The sequence below is a fragment of the Nothobranchius furzeri genome, chromosome 16, assembly GCF_043380555.1.
Source record: "Nothobranchius furzeri strain GRZ-AD chromosome 16, NfurGRZ-RIMD1, whole genome shotgun sequence".
In the NCBI taxonomy this organism is placed as follows: Eukaryota; Metazoa; Chordata; class Actinopteri; order Cyprinodontiformes; family Nothobranchiidae; genus Nothobranchius; species Nothobranchius furzeri.
This window is the reverse complement of record NC_091756.1, coordinates 26,715,334-26,731,453: the sequence shown is the minus strand read 5'-3', so window position 1 is coordinate 26,731,453 and position 16,120 is coordinate 26,715,334. Positions and strand designations below refer to the sequence as shown.

Below are 16,120 nucleotides of genomic sequence, written 5' to 3'. Positions count from 1 at the left end.
CTACTTACCCATTTTTAATGACTTAAGTCTCTCAAAACACAACAAGTCTGATCACGTAAAAACAAGAGTCACTTTCATCTAGAAATCGAACCCTGACCTAACCCTAACCCTAGAAATCAACAGATAATGTGTCTTTTAGTTAAGCTAACCTTTAGCATCAGCAACACTACCACACAGCAGAAGCTGCTTCAGGCTTGTGTTATTTGTGGAGATAAAACATCCTCGCTGCAAGTCAGTGGTAGATTTATGTTGCTGTTATCAAATCCGGAGCGAGATGTCCAAATATCAGGAAATAAGACTCCAAAACCTTCCATCTGAAGCTCAGCTGTGATATGGGGAACTTTTAGGTGAGAGAAATGGTGCACCGATCTATCCCCCCCCCCCGAGCATTCACTTCCTACTAGAGACCACTGCAAATGTATTCATTAAATGAGTAATCCACCCCTTCAAGGTATCCTGATCCTACTTTTAAAGTGGCGTCATTGAATCGGGATTGTGCTTTAACCCCTATGGATCTGTGCCTGTCGGTTCTTTTTCCAGATGCAGAGCATGAGTGGAATGGACCCTTTTGTTTCATCCAAGCAGCAGACCCCCAGCTTGGGCTGATGAAGGCCTGGAGAGATGGCGACTGTGATGGAGGAGGGGATGAATGGGCAGAGGAAGTTCAGCTGACGAAACATGCTGTGGAGGCCGTTAACCAGTTAAGCCCTCGGCCGAGGTTCATGGTGCTGTGCGGTGATTTAGTCCACGCCATGCCAGGTAGGACCAGAGAACAGGGAAGAATTGTTAAAAACAACAATATACTTTGAGTTTTACTTTATAACAGGTAACGAAGTATGGGTATGAATTTGCTGATCTGATGGTCCTTTTTCTTTGATAGTGGTTGAAATTTACCTTTTCTAAATCAGTGATTCTGGTTTTTTGTTTAAGCAGTAAGAATATTTTGCACATGGTGTTGAAAAATGTTAGCCTAGAAATCTGTAGAGGAAGCAAAAATGATTTTGCTCTGCATGTCGGTCCGGCACTTCTCCATTGGAGCCTCAGCAGGCTCAACAGTCGGGCCTTGCCAATCACATTGCTCCATCAGTTTGGTGGGCCAATCACAGTGCTCTATCAGTTTGATGGGTGGGAGATTACTGCAACTGAGTGAAAAAATAAAGATGGTGATAGCTAATTTGACATGGCTTTGGCATCAACTTTGGAATATTTAGACTTGGGATTTTCTTTGTCATGCAGATAGAGGCACTCAAGTCCTTTATGTAGAGAATGGATGTATTTGTGTCTTTTTCGACAGTGTATGGTGAACATCCCTGTTGACCGACCACCGTAGCGGTGAGTACGTCATGTTTATTGCCGTCCAATAGCATGCAGATATGGTTTGAACAACCATAAACTGAACTTTGTCTTTGGGTCGTGGCCAGATGCAGTACAGGCCAAAAGTTTGGACACACCTGTCTCATTCAATGTGTTTTCTTTACCAGAGGTGTTTAGCACTTGTTGGCCCCTTTGTAAATGGTCATGGTCATGAAAATAAAGAAAACACACTGAATGAGAAGGTATGTCCAAACTTTTGGCCTTTACTGTATATTCACATATGGCTTGCCAGGCTAGTAGAAAGTGGTTTTGTTGTTGAAAATTGTTGGAAGAATAAATCCATCTTGTATATTAAAAGTGTTTGTTATATTATGTTTCATTATTAACAGTTGTTTTGTTGCCTACATTTAGAGCAACAAAGATCATTTCTGGTGCTAATGATTCAATAATGGCTAGTCAGAGCTGGTTTGAGACCAAAGTAGATTATTGTTGCCTTCAAACAACTGAAATATTTTCACCAGTGTATGACCATGTGATACGACACAGAGAGCCTGTAAGGATTTGTAAAATATTGCTTGTTTGAGGTTTAATTTGTTTTAACACGACAAATCCTTTTTTGTAGTGAGCCCTCTTACAATAGCTGTTAACTTGGCTTTCTAACTAATGTCTGTTTCTTCAAACTGAGGCTGATCAAAGGGCTGTCAACAACAGATATCAATCGCTCATAACATATCAGTGCTGTAAATCCTGGTGGTGTGGATCAGTGAGTCGATGTCTCGCTCGCTCTTGGCATACAGATTTATGTCATCTATGTAGAAGAGGTGGCTGATTGTGGTTCCATTCTTGATTTGTTATCCATCGCCAGGCTTGCTGTTGTATAGTTGGCTGAGGGGGTTCAGACCTATGCAGAACGGCATTGGGGACAGGGCGTCTCCTTGGTACATGCCACATTTGATGGAGACTTGTGCACTTGGCTTGCAATTGGCCTCAAGGGTGGTTTTCCACAGCCTCATAGAGTTTGCAATGAAGGCTCTCAGAGTCCTGTTGATGCTGTTCAGCTCCAAGCATCCAGTGATCCATGAGTGCAGCATTGAGTCATAGGCTTTCTTGTAATCTATCCAGGCCCTATGCACAGGTTTGTGTGGCGTGCTTTGCAGTCTTTAAGTAGATAGTAGTAGTAATAATAAAGTAGGTTAAAGATATTGGCCAGAGGCAAAATTCCTTTTGAATGGCATGTATAAAGAAGCATTCAAACCTCAGATGATCAAGGTTTTTGGATTTTCACAGCTGGAATTTTAGGAAAATCCGATGTTTTTGACTGACGCAAGAAAAACAGAAACTAACTTCCGGTCTAAGCCCTGGGCAGCTGGTGACGTTTCACAAGGTGCTCTGCTGAAACCGCTACAGTAAACAACCCCTGACTCCGGTGTTTCTGCGTTAGCATTATAGCAGAGAACAATGTGTCATCAATCAGATGTAGCTTCCGAAGCCTCTGCTAGTCGGTCAGATTTGTTTTTTCCCTGGGATACGGCAACGAGAACGGATATTGGATTACCGGTGAAGTTCAACCGAACTCCGCCGCTAACTGGATATCACTACTGGAGGTGTAGACATGTTTTGGACTGATTGACTCAGAAGACCCGTGACCCGATTTGGACATAGAGGAGGATTCTGTTCATCTTCAGAACCAAAATCGTCACAGTTTGTTTACTTTTCTTAAATATTTTGTTTCTGTGCTCCATCGGGAGTTCTAAGCTGACGAGTTCTCAGCTGGTCTTAGCTCCATCATGTGTCCCAATATAATTCAGTAATCTACAGATAAATAAAATAATGTGCTGCCAGTTTTACCACTCCATATATTGATATAACTCTGGAAAATACTAACCGATAGTTTACCCGAATAAATCTTCCAGATGCTGAAGTAACCCTTTAGTTTGGCTCATTGTTTGCACTAATCCATGATGGCATTGGAGGTTTTGTAAGTCCACAGAGGATCTATTGTTGAAATATGGGGATCACCTTTTAAGTTGTATCTGTGTGTGTGTGTGTGTGTGTGTGTGTGTGTGTGTGTGTGTGTGTGTGTGTGTGTGTGTGTGTGTGTGTGTGTGTGTGTTGTAGCTTACCCAAATGACATGTGTTTTCCTTACCAAAGCTAGCACGGTTAGCAGTGTTGCTGCAGTAATGCTAACGGGACACATCTACAGTCCAGACTTAGCGGTGCAGTTATAGATGGATTTATTGATGTAGGTTATTATTTTGGATCAGACCTGTTATTTAAAAATGCGTGTAGGACACGGACACATGGCTCAGACCTTTTGCTGCAGCTGTAAATGCAATTTTCTGTAATAATTAAGAGTAAGAAAGCAAACAAAATAGTTATTCACAATACTAGCATCAGCAGCTACCTTGTTTTATGTGTTGGAGTGACGTATGTGAAACACATGTGGCACGCAGAAAGGCTGCCACATGCGCAGCAAGGCTGCCGCGCGCATGTTTTCCTCTGCTGTGTGCTCGTTGGCCAACGCGCGCACGCAGGTTTGTCACTTGTGCACATCCTTGTGCGCTCACAGACACAGTTTGCTCCCTCTCAGTGTACAAATGACCTCCTCGCCATGTATATCTTCACTCGTCGAGGTTCAAACTTCCACTCGTGAGTCCCGTTCGCACGCGCAATGTGGACATTACGCGTGCACGAGATATGGCGGAATTCTGACGCCATAAACACAGTTCTTCACTGTCTGGAGGAGAGGACTTGGATTTTCTGTAATGATTTATGACAAAAGTCCTTAACAAAATGAAAAACTGAACCCAGTTCATATTTATATAGATGGTAAAGTGTAGTTATTCTGCATTTCCACAATTTTAGTGCCGAGTCTGGCCAATACCTTTAAGATACAAAGAAAGAGTATTATGCTTCAAAAAATAGTTTCTTGATTGCTCAGTCAGCAACATTTTTATTTTATCATAAAATGCATTTTTATTCTAATGTTTATTTTATTTGTGTCCAGAGAGAAACAGACGTGTCGTACATGCGGACACACACACACACACACACACACACACACACACACACACACGTCTGTCTTTCTATCATAGTGAGGACCCTCTATTGATTTCCATTCATTTTTGTGATTCCACTATGCCTAATCCATGCCCTAACCAATGCTGATCTATTCCTAACCCTAACCCTAACCTTAAATAAAACTTAACTCACATTATACCTCTAACTGGTATAGTAAGCTTCTGGTAAGCTTCCAAAAAAGTGGAGACCCAAAAAAATGTCCTCATTTTGAAAAATGTCCTCAATTTGTATGGAAAATGGTCAAAGTGGTCCTCAGTATGAAGTAAGTACAAGAACACACACACACAGACACACACACACACAAACGGGATCGTCCTGGTAGGTAGTTGTCGTGGTAACCTGGGTTGAGCTGCTTGATCATCTCTCTGAGACCTTGATCACCGACCATGGACAGGAGTCTTGTAACCAACATGCTCGCAAGTGTCATGTTGTGGGGCAAGAGTCTAACCCAGGACATGCAGAATCAGAGTAAGATTGTATAAAAAAAATGTATATATATATATATATATATATATATATATATATATATATATTTATTGACGAAAAGGTGAACTAAGGGCGCACTGGAAAATCTAGCGGGTGCAGAAATGGGAAGCAGCGTCTAGAGGGAAATGTAGCAGAGGTGAGTATGGGAGTTGTAGAATGGCAGGGGAATTGCTGGCTGAGGGACTTACGGCTTAGATAGACGAGAAGCGTGTGGGAGGGGTGAGCCGGGGTAAGTCCAGGTAATGATTGTAGAGCGGTAGAGGTGAATGAGGAATGGGATCCGGACCGGTGTGGTTCTGGAGAGGGAGCGAGAGGTGGAGGAGATCGGGTCGGCACTTGGAGGAGGGTGAATCAGGAAACGAACCAGATAAAAATCCAAAACGGCGTTGGGGAAAACTCTGATGATTATCCAGATCTGAGGTGGGGTAAAATCCAAAAATATAATTGATCCAAGTCACGAGAGAAAAACACGAGAGAACAAGAGCAGAGATAAGCGAGGGCTAGAGACTACCAGTCAGTAGTTAATCATCCGGCGTCGAGTCATGTCCACCGTCCTCCTTATAAACCGGCCCGCTGATCAGCTGATTGGAAATAGCTGTTGCTCTCTCTCCTGAAATCGAAACACTCGGAGATAGTGAGTTGATGAGACGAGTACTCACCCCGGCTCATGACAGCAAGGGCCTTGGTGTTCACGTGACAAACTCGTCCGTTGAAGAGGAGAGCTCTTTTTAACACTGTAATGTAGCGGGATGAAATAAATCATTAGTGTTTGTAATAGGAGCAAAAATACGTGACATACAAACGTGTTCTAAAGGTAATAAAATGGCCACCGCTACAGGTGTTGCTACACATATGAATACAAGTCACTCTCTGTTGATGTTAGCAGCTAACAAAAGGTAAACTTACCGAGACGACTCTTTGTTCTGCACCATGACGGGCTTCCTCTTAAGGTGCTCGTGCATCGCCGTTGTGGTCCCATGAAAGGAGAGTTTCACTTTGCAGTTTACACTGTACGTGCCTTGTCTTTGTCCCAAACCTTTGAGCTACGTTGCCGACTCGCCCTGTTTTCTTCGATGATGAAGACTGAGCTGGATGGCCACCACTGCGCATGCGCCTCGGAGCTAAAGCGGCGGCAGCAGAGAGGCAGGAAGCAACCTCCAAACGTGCTGCAGCAGGCGAGATTAAAAAAATGTTTATAAAATAAATGAAATGTTTTGCTTGTTGTTGTGGCGTGGCAACTAATCGTGGCAACCCTAATATATATAGTTAAGTACTGAAGTATGAAAAATAATAATAATTTTTGTCCTGATTAGGGTTGCACAGTCATCGGGATAACAGGACATGCGATAGGCCCATCGCAAAGCACGTCAAAAACGGTGATAAATGTTTGGTTCAAACATTTCCATCCGTGTCATACATCAACTTTTTGTAAACCAGCTCTGTTTTTTTACACGGAAGTATTATTTGACGAATCAAATGTAGCCCTTCTGATATGCGGCAAATCAGATGGGTCTGTTCACGTAAAACGCCTGCCCCCTACGTAGACCCTTAGGATGGAAAGCAACACTCGAACTGAGTTAGCGGCGCCGTTCCCTTGTTGGTCATGCTGGCTCAGAGCAACAAACGCACTTTGTGCTAAGGTTTCTGGAATCAGCGCTGCTTTCAAACGTGAACGTGAGTCCGCTTGGTGTCGTTAAGCAGCTAATAATGACCGGGCTGACTCCGACACGTGCCGGTGAACCAACCCACCTTCATGTTGCTAGTGTTCCACCGGGTGGTGATGTTAGCCCCAGGCTCCGGTTAGCTTCCAGCTAAAAGGCTACAGCACTCTCCTCCCAGTCCCACCCTGCTAAAGAGGGCCTGGAAAAGTTCCCCCGCATATCAAAGTGATTTTTCATTTATGAGCTTTTATAACCTTGTTAATCAGGATAGTTGATTTGCTGCTGCACATAAACTGTCAAAACGTTTTCACATATTTTCCATGTAGTTTTTTTTTGCCAGTTCCTCTTCTGAAAGGTAGACAATTGTTTTTCTCTTTCCCTCAGAAATCTTAATTTTCTCCTAGTTTGGCCCAGCACAGTTCACTTTTCAATTGCAGCAACAGCCTTATATCATAACCACATAAGTGGAGAAAATGTTCAGTAGCAATGAGAGAATTTGCTGTTGCATTTAAGTGATGTTAAATATTATTTAACATTTAAACTTATTTTCTGATTTTTTATTTATTCAAAAAACCCTGGTAAGGGATGTTTTTCTGTATTTGGAGCATCAGAAAAAGTTTTATGCTGGAGGTGATGTTTTAAAGTCACTGAGAAACTGCATGCATGCAGTTTGTTGTTTTGCTGCTAATACAGTAGCAGGTGCAGCTGCATATTCAATAATGTTATGTTGTAATGGAATTCATGCATTAGTTTTTGTTTGCTTTGAACCCAGAGCAGACGTCACACGCCAGACGACATCAACACTGCATACTTTAGTATTTGTTCATTTATCGCAAGTAATATCGATGCGCTGTTATCTAATATCGCAGGTTTTCCTAATATCGTGCAGCCCTAGTCCTGATGCTGCAAGAGTGCATCACCTGGCATGGGTAAATCTAAGACAGGTATTGTGAAATGTTGTACAATTTGGGTGGAATGTCTGATAAGATCAGAATGTTCACTTGCCTGATAATTGTGCAAACAGGTGTGAATGTCAGGTGTGAACATGCACACAGAACATGATAATATTGAATTTTTCCAACCTACCCTGCAGCTTATCTCGTGTCTGTCCGCTGCTGCAGTTTTCATGTTAGTCTAACAGTACAAGCTCTGCGACATTTCTCAGTGTAGATAGTAAATGGAATATGTCTGTTACATATTGATTCATGTATTCTTTGCTGCTCACTGAGATGCTTCCAGTCTAATGCATTTGGAAGCGTTGAGAATCTGCAGCCCCAGAATATTTCTCTCTGAGATTCCTTCGAACATTAGCCTCTGGATTTTTGGCTATTCGAAGGTTGATGTTGATGAAGATGATAAGCTATTGATTCTTCTCTGCAGAGTTCAGTTTCCTAGCCAGTCCCAAAAATCTTAATCAACAATGACTTCTCTATTCACCGCTGCTGAGAAGCTGGAAGGTTGTTGTTCAGAAAATCTAGTAAACACTGGAGCCACTGTGATGCCATGTAATATTTAATCTTGGAATGATGTATTTTCATTCTGTTATTTACTTTGGAAACAGTGTATCTTTATAAGTGGAGTGTGCTGGCTACACATATCAACATAATTGTGGTTTTGTAGATGTGTTAGATTTCTTGGAAGCTACAGTTGTTTGTAACAACAGCACCTGTAGTGCCCAGTATACTAGTGATGTGTCGGTCGCGAACGAACCGGCTCTAAGAGCCGGCTCTTTGAAGTGAACGACGGGAGCCGGCTCGTCATTGGGAGCCCCCCCCCCCCCCCCCCCCTCCCCTTTTGCTTTGGTGAAAGCCACAGGTGATTGGTCAAGATGTGTAACTGCGTGTCCAGACTGTCCACACACAGAGCAGTAGGGGTGGGGAAGAGGGAGGATAAGACTCAGCCACACAGCAGAGCACATGCGGGCGGAGGGAGACGAGAGGGAATGAGGAGGAGGAAAATGGCGAGAGAGAGAGAGAGAGGAGAGTGTGACGAAGACGGTGAGAAAATGAGCGCCAGCAGTCGGAAAGTGGAGATTTCTGAAAGTGTTCAGTTATTAAATCCATAGAAATGATAAATATTTGATATATAGCATTTTTTAAAATTAGTAAATCATTTTACACAAAGTTTTGCATTATTTTGGTTATAAATGTACTCTACGCAACTGAAAATCTGAGGAGCCACTTGGGAGCCGAAAGAGCCGGCTCTTTTTGGTGAGCTGAGCCAAAAGAACCGGCTCTCTAAAAAGAGCCGGAATTCCCATCACTACAGTATACCAGATGCTCACTTTTTAGCCACACAAATATATAATCACAACAAAGTGTCTAGAAATGGCTGATTGGGTGAACAAAATATTAATGTGTAGCCCTAAGAGTAAAAGCAGCAATTACCCATTTTTGTCATATTTGATGTTAAAGCTGTTATAGCAAATCTACAGAACAAGTTGGGTTTTGATTTCAAACACTAGCCATGTTTACATGGACACAATTAATCTGATTGAACGCCCAATCAGATCAAAAATTCTGCATGTAAACATGTCAGTCGGAATGTTCTGATCCGATTCGGCCCGATCGGAATGAAATTTCAATCCGATTGAGAGAGGTGGTTTTGTCCGATCATCATTCCGATTGACTTGCATGTACACCGCCATTCTGATGTTGGAGTAAAATAATGCCCACTGCACGTGTGCAACAGCTAGCAAGCTTCCCCGCTGTCATTTAGACTATATCTGACTTTCAAAATGATGCCTAATTAACGAGCACCAGCTTTTAAATTTGATGGCAAGTTTCAGTAATATCTAATCCAGAACTTGCATTTTGTAGAAGTAAAATAAAAATCTGATTATTGCACAAATCATTCAACAAACATGGTCAATTCTGTACTGGAAACACACAGATTCATTTCGGGTTTGCAGCACATATCCTCGTTGCTGTTTCTGCAGCAGGTGGATGGAGACGTGCTCGTAAAGAAGACAGGGTAACATCGGTCTAGCAGACCTGGTTTGAGTTTAAAGGGACTTTACGGAGTTTTGAATTTTCATGCTCGTGATTGCCCCCACAGGCCAAAAGCATAACAGCAGCTTCAATAGTAGGCTCATGCACGAGGCGCGCATGCTGTACGTGCACACTCCTTAACGAAAATTACAGCTGAGACAGTCCCTTTTGTGTGTGTGTGTGTGTGTGTGTGTGTGTGTGTGTGTGTGTGTGTGTGTGTGTGTGTGTGTGTGTGTGTGTGTGTGTGTGTGTGTGTGTGTGTTCGTGTGTGGCCCAGAGGACAGGAGAACGTGCAGCTAATTAATTAAATAATTTGGTTCTGTATCTTTCTCTTCAGCACAGCCGACAAAGGTTTATGATGGGTCAGTCTTCTTGCATGCTCAGATCATTCCCTTCCCTTGCTTGAAAAATTGTTCCAAAATGAAAGTCGAACCCACATCTTTTTTATCTGTGAATTCAGTGCCGTTCGGCGAGTCTCAAATAAAAATTTAGGCATCTTACTGTAAATAAAAATACCATTAATGTAAAAAATAAGCTCTAAACAAACTATGTTCACATCGAGAATCGAACCCGGGTCTCACTGCACGAGAAGTCCATTGTCTTATTAGATGAGCTAAAGCACCAGTGACGTCTTTTGCGTCTGTAATATTTATGTCCTTGATGACAGCTGAAACAACGCTATTTTGTTGCTAATTTGCAGGAAATATTTAGAAGAAAGTAGCTAAGGGTCCTCAGAAATGTAGCTAGGTTCATCACTAGGCGTTAGGAACAGCGACAAAGTCGCTGAGTTGGCACTACCTCACTCTCTGCTGCTAAAGCTACGGATAGCAAATGCTACGGGCGATGCCTGAGCGGAGCGTGAACGCGCATGAAGCAGCCTGCTCGACCCGAGCAGCTCTCCTTTTCTGTGATTTTACTGAAAAACAGGCAATCACAGTAAAAATGCCAGGGCTCATTCTACAGGACCAGGGCATTGCAGGAGAATGTATGAAGAAGAAATTTATTATTTCTATATATGTTTTGGCTGTCAGACTTCCATAATGCCCCTTTAAGGAGACTGATGTTGAGTAGAAAAACATCCTCAGTTAAATACAGGTGCTGGCCAGTAAATTAGAATATCATCAAAAGGTTGAAAATATTTCAGTAATTCCATTCAAAACGTGAAACTTGTACATTATATTCATGCAATGCACACAGACCAATGTATTTCCGATGTTTATTACATTTAAATTTGATATTTATAGGTGACAACCAATGAAAACATCAAATCTGGTATCTCAGAAAATTAGAATATTCTAAAGGCCAATGAAAAAATGTTTGTTTCTCTAATGTTGGCCAACTGAAAAGAATGAACATGAAAAGAATGTGCATGTATAGCACTCAATACTTAGTCGGGGCTCCTTTTGCCTCAATAACTGCAGTAATGCGGCGTGGCATGGACTCGATCAGTCTGTGGCACTGCTCAGGTGTTATGAGAGCCCAGGCTGCTCTGATAGTCGTCTTCAGCTCCTCTGCATTGTTGGGTCTAGCGTATTGCATCCTCCGCTTCACAATACCCCATAGATTTTCTATGGGGTTAAGGTCAGGCGAGTTTGCTGGCCAATCAAGGACAGGGATACCATGGTCCTTGAACCAGGTGCTGGTGGTTTTGGCACTGTGTGCAGGTGCCAAGTCCTGTTGAAAGGTGAAGTCTGCATCCCCATAAAGTTGGTCAGCAGCAGGAAGCATGAAGTGCTCTAAAACTTCCTGGTAGACGGCTGCATTGACCCTGGACCTCAGGAAACAGAGTGGGCCAACACCGGCAGATGACATGGCACCCCACACCATCACTGACGGTGGAAACTTTACACTGGACCTCATGCAACGTGGATTCTGTGCTTCTCCGCTCTTCCTCCAGACTCTGGGTCCTTGATTTCCAAAGGAAATGCAGAACTTGCTTTCATCAGAAAACATAACTTTGGACCACTCAGCATCAGTCCAGTCCTTTTTGTCCTTGGCCCAGGCGAGACGCTTCTTGCGCTGTTTCTTGTTCAAGAGTGGCTTGACACACGGAATGCGACACCTGAATCCCATGTCTTTCATGAGTCTCCTCGTGGTGGTTCTTGAAGCGCTGACTCCAGCTGCAGTCCACTCTTTGTGGATCTCCCCCACATTTTTGAATGGGTTTGTCGTCACAATTCTCTGCAGGGTGCGGTTATCCCTAGAGCTTGTACACTTTTTTCTACCACATTTTTTCCGTCCCTTCGCCTGTCTGTTAATGTGCTTGGACACAGAGCTCTGCGAACAGCCAGCTTCTTTAGCAATCACCTTTTGTGTCTTGCCCTCCTTGTGCAAGGTGTCAATGATTGTCTTTTGGACAGCTGTTAAGTCAGAAGTCTTCCCCATGATTTTGGTGCCTTCAAAACAAGACTGAGGGACCTTTTAAAGGCCTTTGCAGGTGTTTTGAGTAAATCAGCTGATTAGAGTGGCAGCAGGTGTCTTCTATATTCAGCCTTTTCAGAATATTCTAATTTTTTGAGATACCAAATTTGGAGTTTTCATTAGTTGTCACTTATGAATATCAAATTTAAATGTAATGAACATTGGAAATACATTGGTCTGTGTGCATTGCATGAATATAATGTACATGTTTCACGTTTTGAATGGAATTACTGAAATATTTTCAACCTTTTGATGATATTCTAATTTACTGGCCAGCACCTGTATTCTGGACGACTATCTGTGTAAAAGCACGTTAACGCAGATGAGATGAGATGAGATGCTGTTCGTTTATTAACTCATTCACTGCCATTGACGACTAAAGTCGTCATTTTAGATCCAACCATTCACTGCCGATTACAACTAAAGACACACACTCACACACATCGGCTCTGCGTTGCGCACAGCCGTCACGTCAGACCCACGGATCAGCTGATCAAGATGCAGAGACAAGGATAACCCTCTCCTATTTTAATATTGTTAACGGTCCCGTGTGTGAAATCCATTGAAATCATGATGAAAAATGTGACTCTTTAGCGCCATGCAGTTCAGAGAAAGTATTGCAGCTACGGTGGCTCACTCATGAGTTTGACTGAATAATCAATTTCCAACCTGTGTGGCCTAACCCACACAAAGCTTAAAACAAACTACTCGACCTCTTTAAAAAAGCATTTATAATTATGACTGTTTTATCAACCTACCAGTTCTGAAGGAAGGAAGCTAGTTCTGTTAAATCTTGAAGCTGTCACAATTCACACACGGAGGAGGGGTGACGTCAGCCGGGAGGTCAGGTGTTGTGAGAAATTGTATTCCCCTGAAATATTCTGTCCCCCGTGTTGGGAGATTGCACTTCTGGCTATTTTCACAACATTTGTTATAAACTTTTATGGTAAAATGATGTAATGTAATGTAGTAATGTTATGCTTGTAATTTGTTATCTGTATTTCCTTCTAAAAACAATAAAAAAAAGATAAAGTAAAAACATTCTTATTCACTCTTTTGAAGCAAGCTTATTTATCATTTTTGATAGTTATGTAAAAAGATGTAATCTCACTCAGTTTAACCACCTTTTATTTGATGTAGTTTAGTCCTCATAATGGACAATAAGTTCTGTGAATTTGGAAATATTTGCTCTTGACTACCTAAGGGAAACAGAATATTTCAGGGGAACATAATTTCCCACAACACCCGTTACACGTGGATCACAGCGCCTCGATGTAAACAAACTGGCTGCCACTACCAGCTAATGGATATGGAGCAATCACTGGCTGCTCATTAACCATGGCTGGTGAAGGGGGTTGGTGAGGCCAGGACATGCCGGAGATCAAGTAAACAATACTGATTTATCCACCAGCTAATCGTGGCCCACGGTTGGCATGGTGGAGATGGGCATCACAAGCTACTAGTTAGCCATGGCTAGAGCCGGGGAGACGCTGTGTATGCTTTGTGTAAACTCCCACTGATTACCAGCAAATGGAGACCCAAGTCTAAAGTTAACGTTTGAGTAGAAGCCCTCTGAGTCAGAGCGTGGAGAACTACATCGCCATTAGTAGAGTGTTGTGGAGATAAAGTAAACAACGCTAATTTAGCCACTGGCTAGCGGAAAAGCGCTGGAGTGTGTTGGGCGAGATGGCAGGCTGCGGGAAGAGAGGAAACTTGAGTAGAAGGACTTTGGAACGGACACGTTGGGACCGGGGTCAGGAGTTCTAGTACTATGAAAAGACAGATGAACAACTTGAGGTGAGTTTGGGAGTCAGAGACACTAATCCTGCGCTTGTCCACAGAGCAGGTACACAGGGCAGACAAACTCGACCCAGACGCTGCTCCATCAACACCTAGCAAAATGTGTAATTATCCTATACCTGTGATCACTGGCTTCAGAGGAAGGTCACACACAGCAAACGGCTTTCGCAACCTTCAAAACCTCCGCTCGCTAAAACCAACTCCCCCCGAAGTCACCCACCTGTCTATGGGACTTTGGAACTGCCGATCAGCTGTAAACAAAGCAGACCTCATTACTGCATATGCAAACCACCTGTCACTCGATGCACTGGCCCTCACTGAGACCTGGATCAAACCATGTGACAATGCTGTTGTGGATAGGCGTCGCCTTGGGTCACGTGGTGTCGGTAATAGTAATAGTGATTGCTATCACCTGTTCAGGCGAGGGAATGGGAGAGTGAGTGGGTGATGGGGGAAGTCGACTTTTTTGCTGACCGCTCAAGGTTAGAATGTTTCTTTTGTTTATCACTGTTTTCAACAGATTTTAAGGCTTTGATAACAAATAAAGGAGTTTTTTAACCTGGCACTTTGACTTACGAGTGGAACAGCGGGCACTTCAACATTATTCCCCTATTCAGCTGCTCGGCAACTCAAAGGCTTGACAGTCGTCAATAAATGCTACCCCATCTGCTCTCTCAATTAACCACACTTTCGCCCACACTTCTTCTGCATTTGGCCGAGGTGGTGGAACGGGCATGCTAATCTCCAACAAATGGATATACAGTTACTACCCATCACTAAATACAACTCCTTTGAATACCATGCCATCCAGGTAACTGTACCGAAAAAGTTCTTTTTGGTTGTCATATATCGCCAACCAGGTCAACTGGTAGACTTTCTTGATGAACTCGACACCCTGCTGTCCTCCATTCCTGAGCACGACTGTCCCAAAATGGTCCTTGGAGACATGAATATTCACCTGGACAATCCCAGCTCATCAGGCTTCCTGTCACTAATGTTATCATTTGATCTAAATTTAGTACAAAGTCGTCCAAACTCACAAAGCTGGAAAAGCACTTGACCTCATTTTCACCAGAAACTGTGCCATAGACACAATCTCTGTTACACCGCTGCATCTTTCCGATCATTACTTCATCCATTTCAGCACAACCCTACAAGGGAGGTCCACTGCTTCTTCCCCAATAGTCTCATAGTCTCAACCTCCGCAATCTGGCACCCAACCACTTCTCCTCTCTTGTTGCCTCCACTCTTCCATCTCCCAGCACATTCTCTGCTTATGAAGTGAATGATGCCACCAAGTCACTCTGCTCCACACTCTGCTCTTGTCTTAACAACTTGTGCCCTTTAGCCACTAGACCTGCTAGATCCTCAGTCTCACCCTTGGCTAAATGATACCCTCCGGTCTCTACGCACCAGTCTTAGAGCTGCGGAACGGAAATGGCGCAAAACAAAAGATCCTTGTGATCAACTGAAATTTCATGAATTACTGTCCTCATTCTCTGCCAGCATCACTGATGCAAAGAAAGCTTTCTACACTGACAAAATTCTCAGCTCTACTGACTCTCAGAAACTATTTTCGACATTCAAAACTCTGCTCAACCCTCCGTCTCCACCTCCTACCAACAATCTATCAGCTGACACCTTTGCCTCATTCTTCACTGACAAAGTGGCAGCTATAAGCAAACAGTTTACTCAAATGGCCACTCCTGAACATTCGCTACCACAAACTCCTTCTAGCCCAACCATCTCAAGCCCTACTGCCTCATTTACCTCTTTTTCCCCTCACTGAGAACTGTGTGTCCAAGCTTCTCACGTGAAGCCGCCCTACTACATGCCCACTTGACCCCATTCCGACTAAGCTGCTCCAAGCTATTGCTCCTACAGTAGCCGCAGCAGTCACGCATGTGATCAACGCTTCACTGACATCCGGTACATTTCCCACCTCTCTCAAGCATGCTCAGGTTAAACCGCCACTAAAAAAAAACCATCTCGTCCTCCAAATCATGTGGAGAACTACCGACCTATCTCCTTCCTTTTCTGTCCAAAAATCATTGAAAGGGTGGCTTTCAAGCAGATCACAGAATACCTTTCACAAAACTGTCTGCTTGACCCTTACCAATCTGGGTTCAAAAAGGGCCACTCCACTGAAACTGCTCTGTTAGCAGTGACAAAATCCTTAAAAGAAGCTAGAGAGACTGTCAAATACTCAATGCTTATCCTGCTTGACTTATCGGCTGCATTTGACACTGTCAACCATGGCTTCCTTTTGTCCACACTCTCTAGCATGGGCATCACAGAGAAAGCACACGCCTGGTTTGAATCGTACCTCACAGGACGATCATTCAGTGTATCTTGGCTTGGACAAT

General features: G+C 43.2%; 1 protein-coding gene across 2 annotated transcripts in view; it reads left to right on the top strand.

Annotated features, from left to right (window-relative positions):
- cpped1 (calcineurin-like phosphoesterase domain containing 1) overlaps window positions 1-16,120 on the top strand; it is a 109,824-nt gene that overhangs the window by 5,778 nt on the left and 87,926 nt on the right. For both annotated transcript variants that reach the window (XM_070545401.1, XM_054749012.2), the window contains exon 2: window positions 541-759. In XM_070545401.1, coding sequence (XP_070401502.1) covers window positions 541-759 — 219 coding nt within the window. The remainder of the gene's footprint in view (window positions 1-540; window positions 760-16,120) is intronic.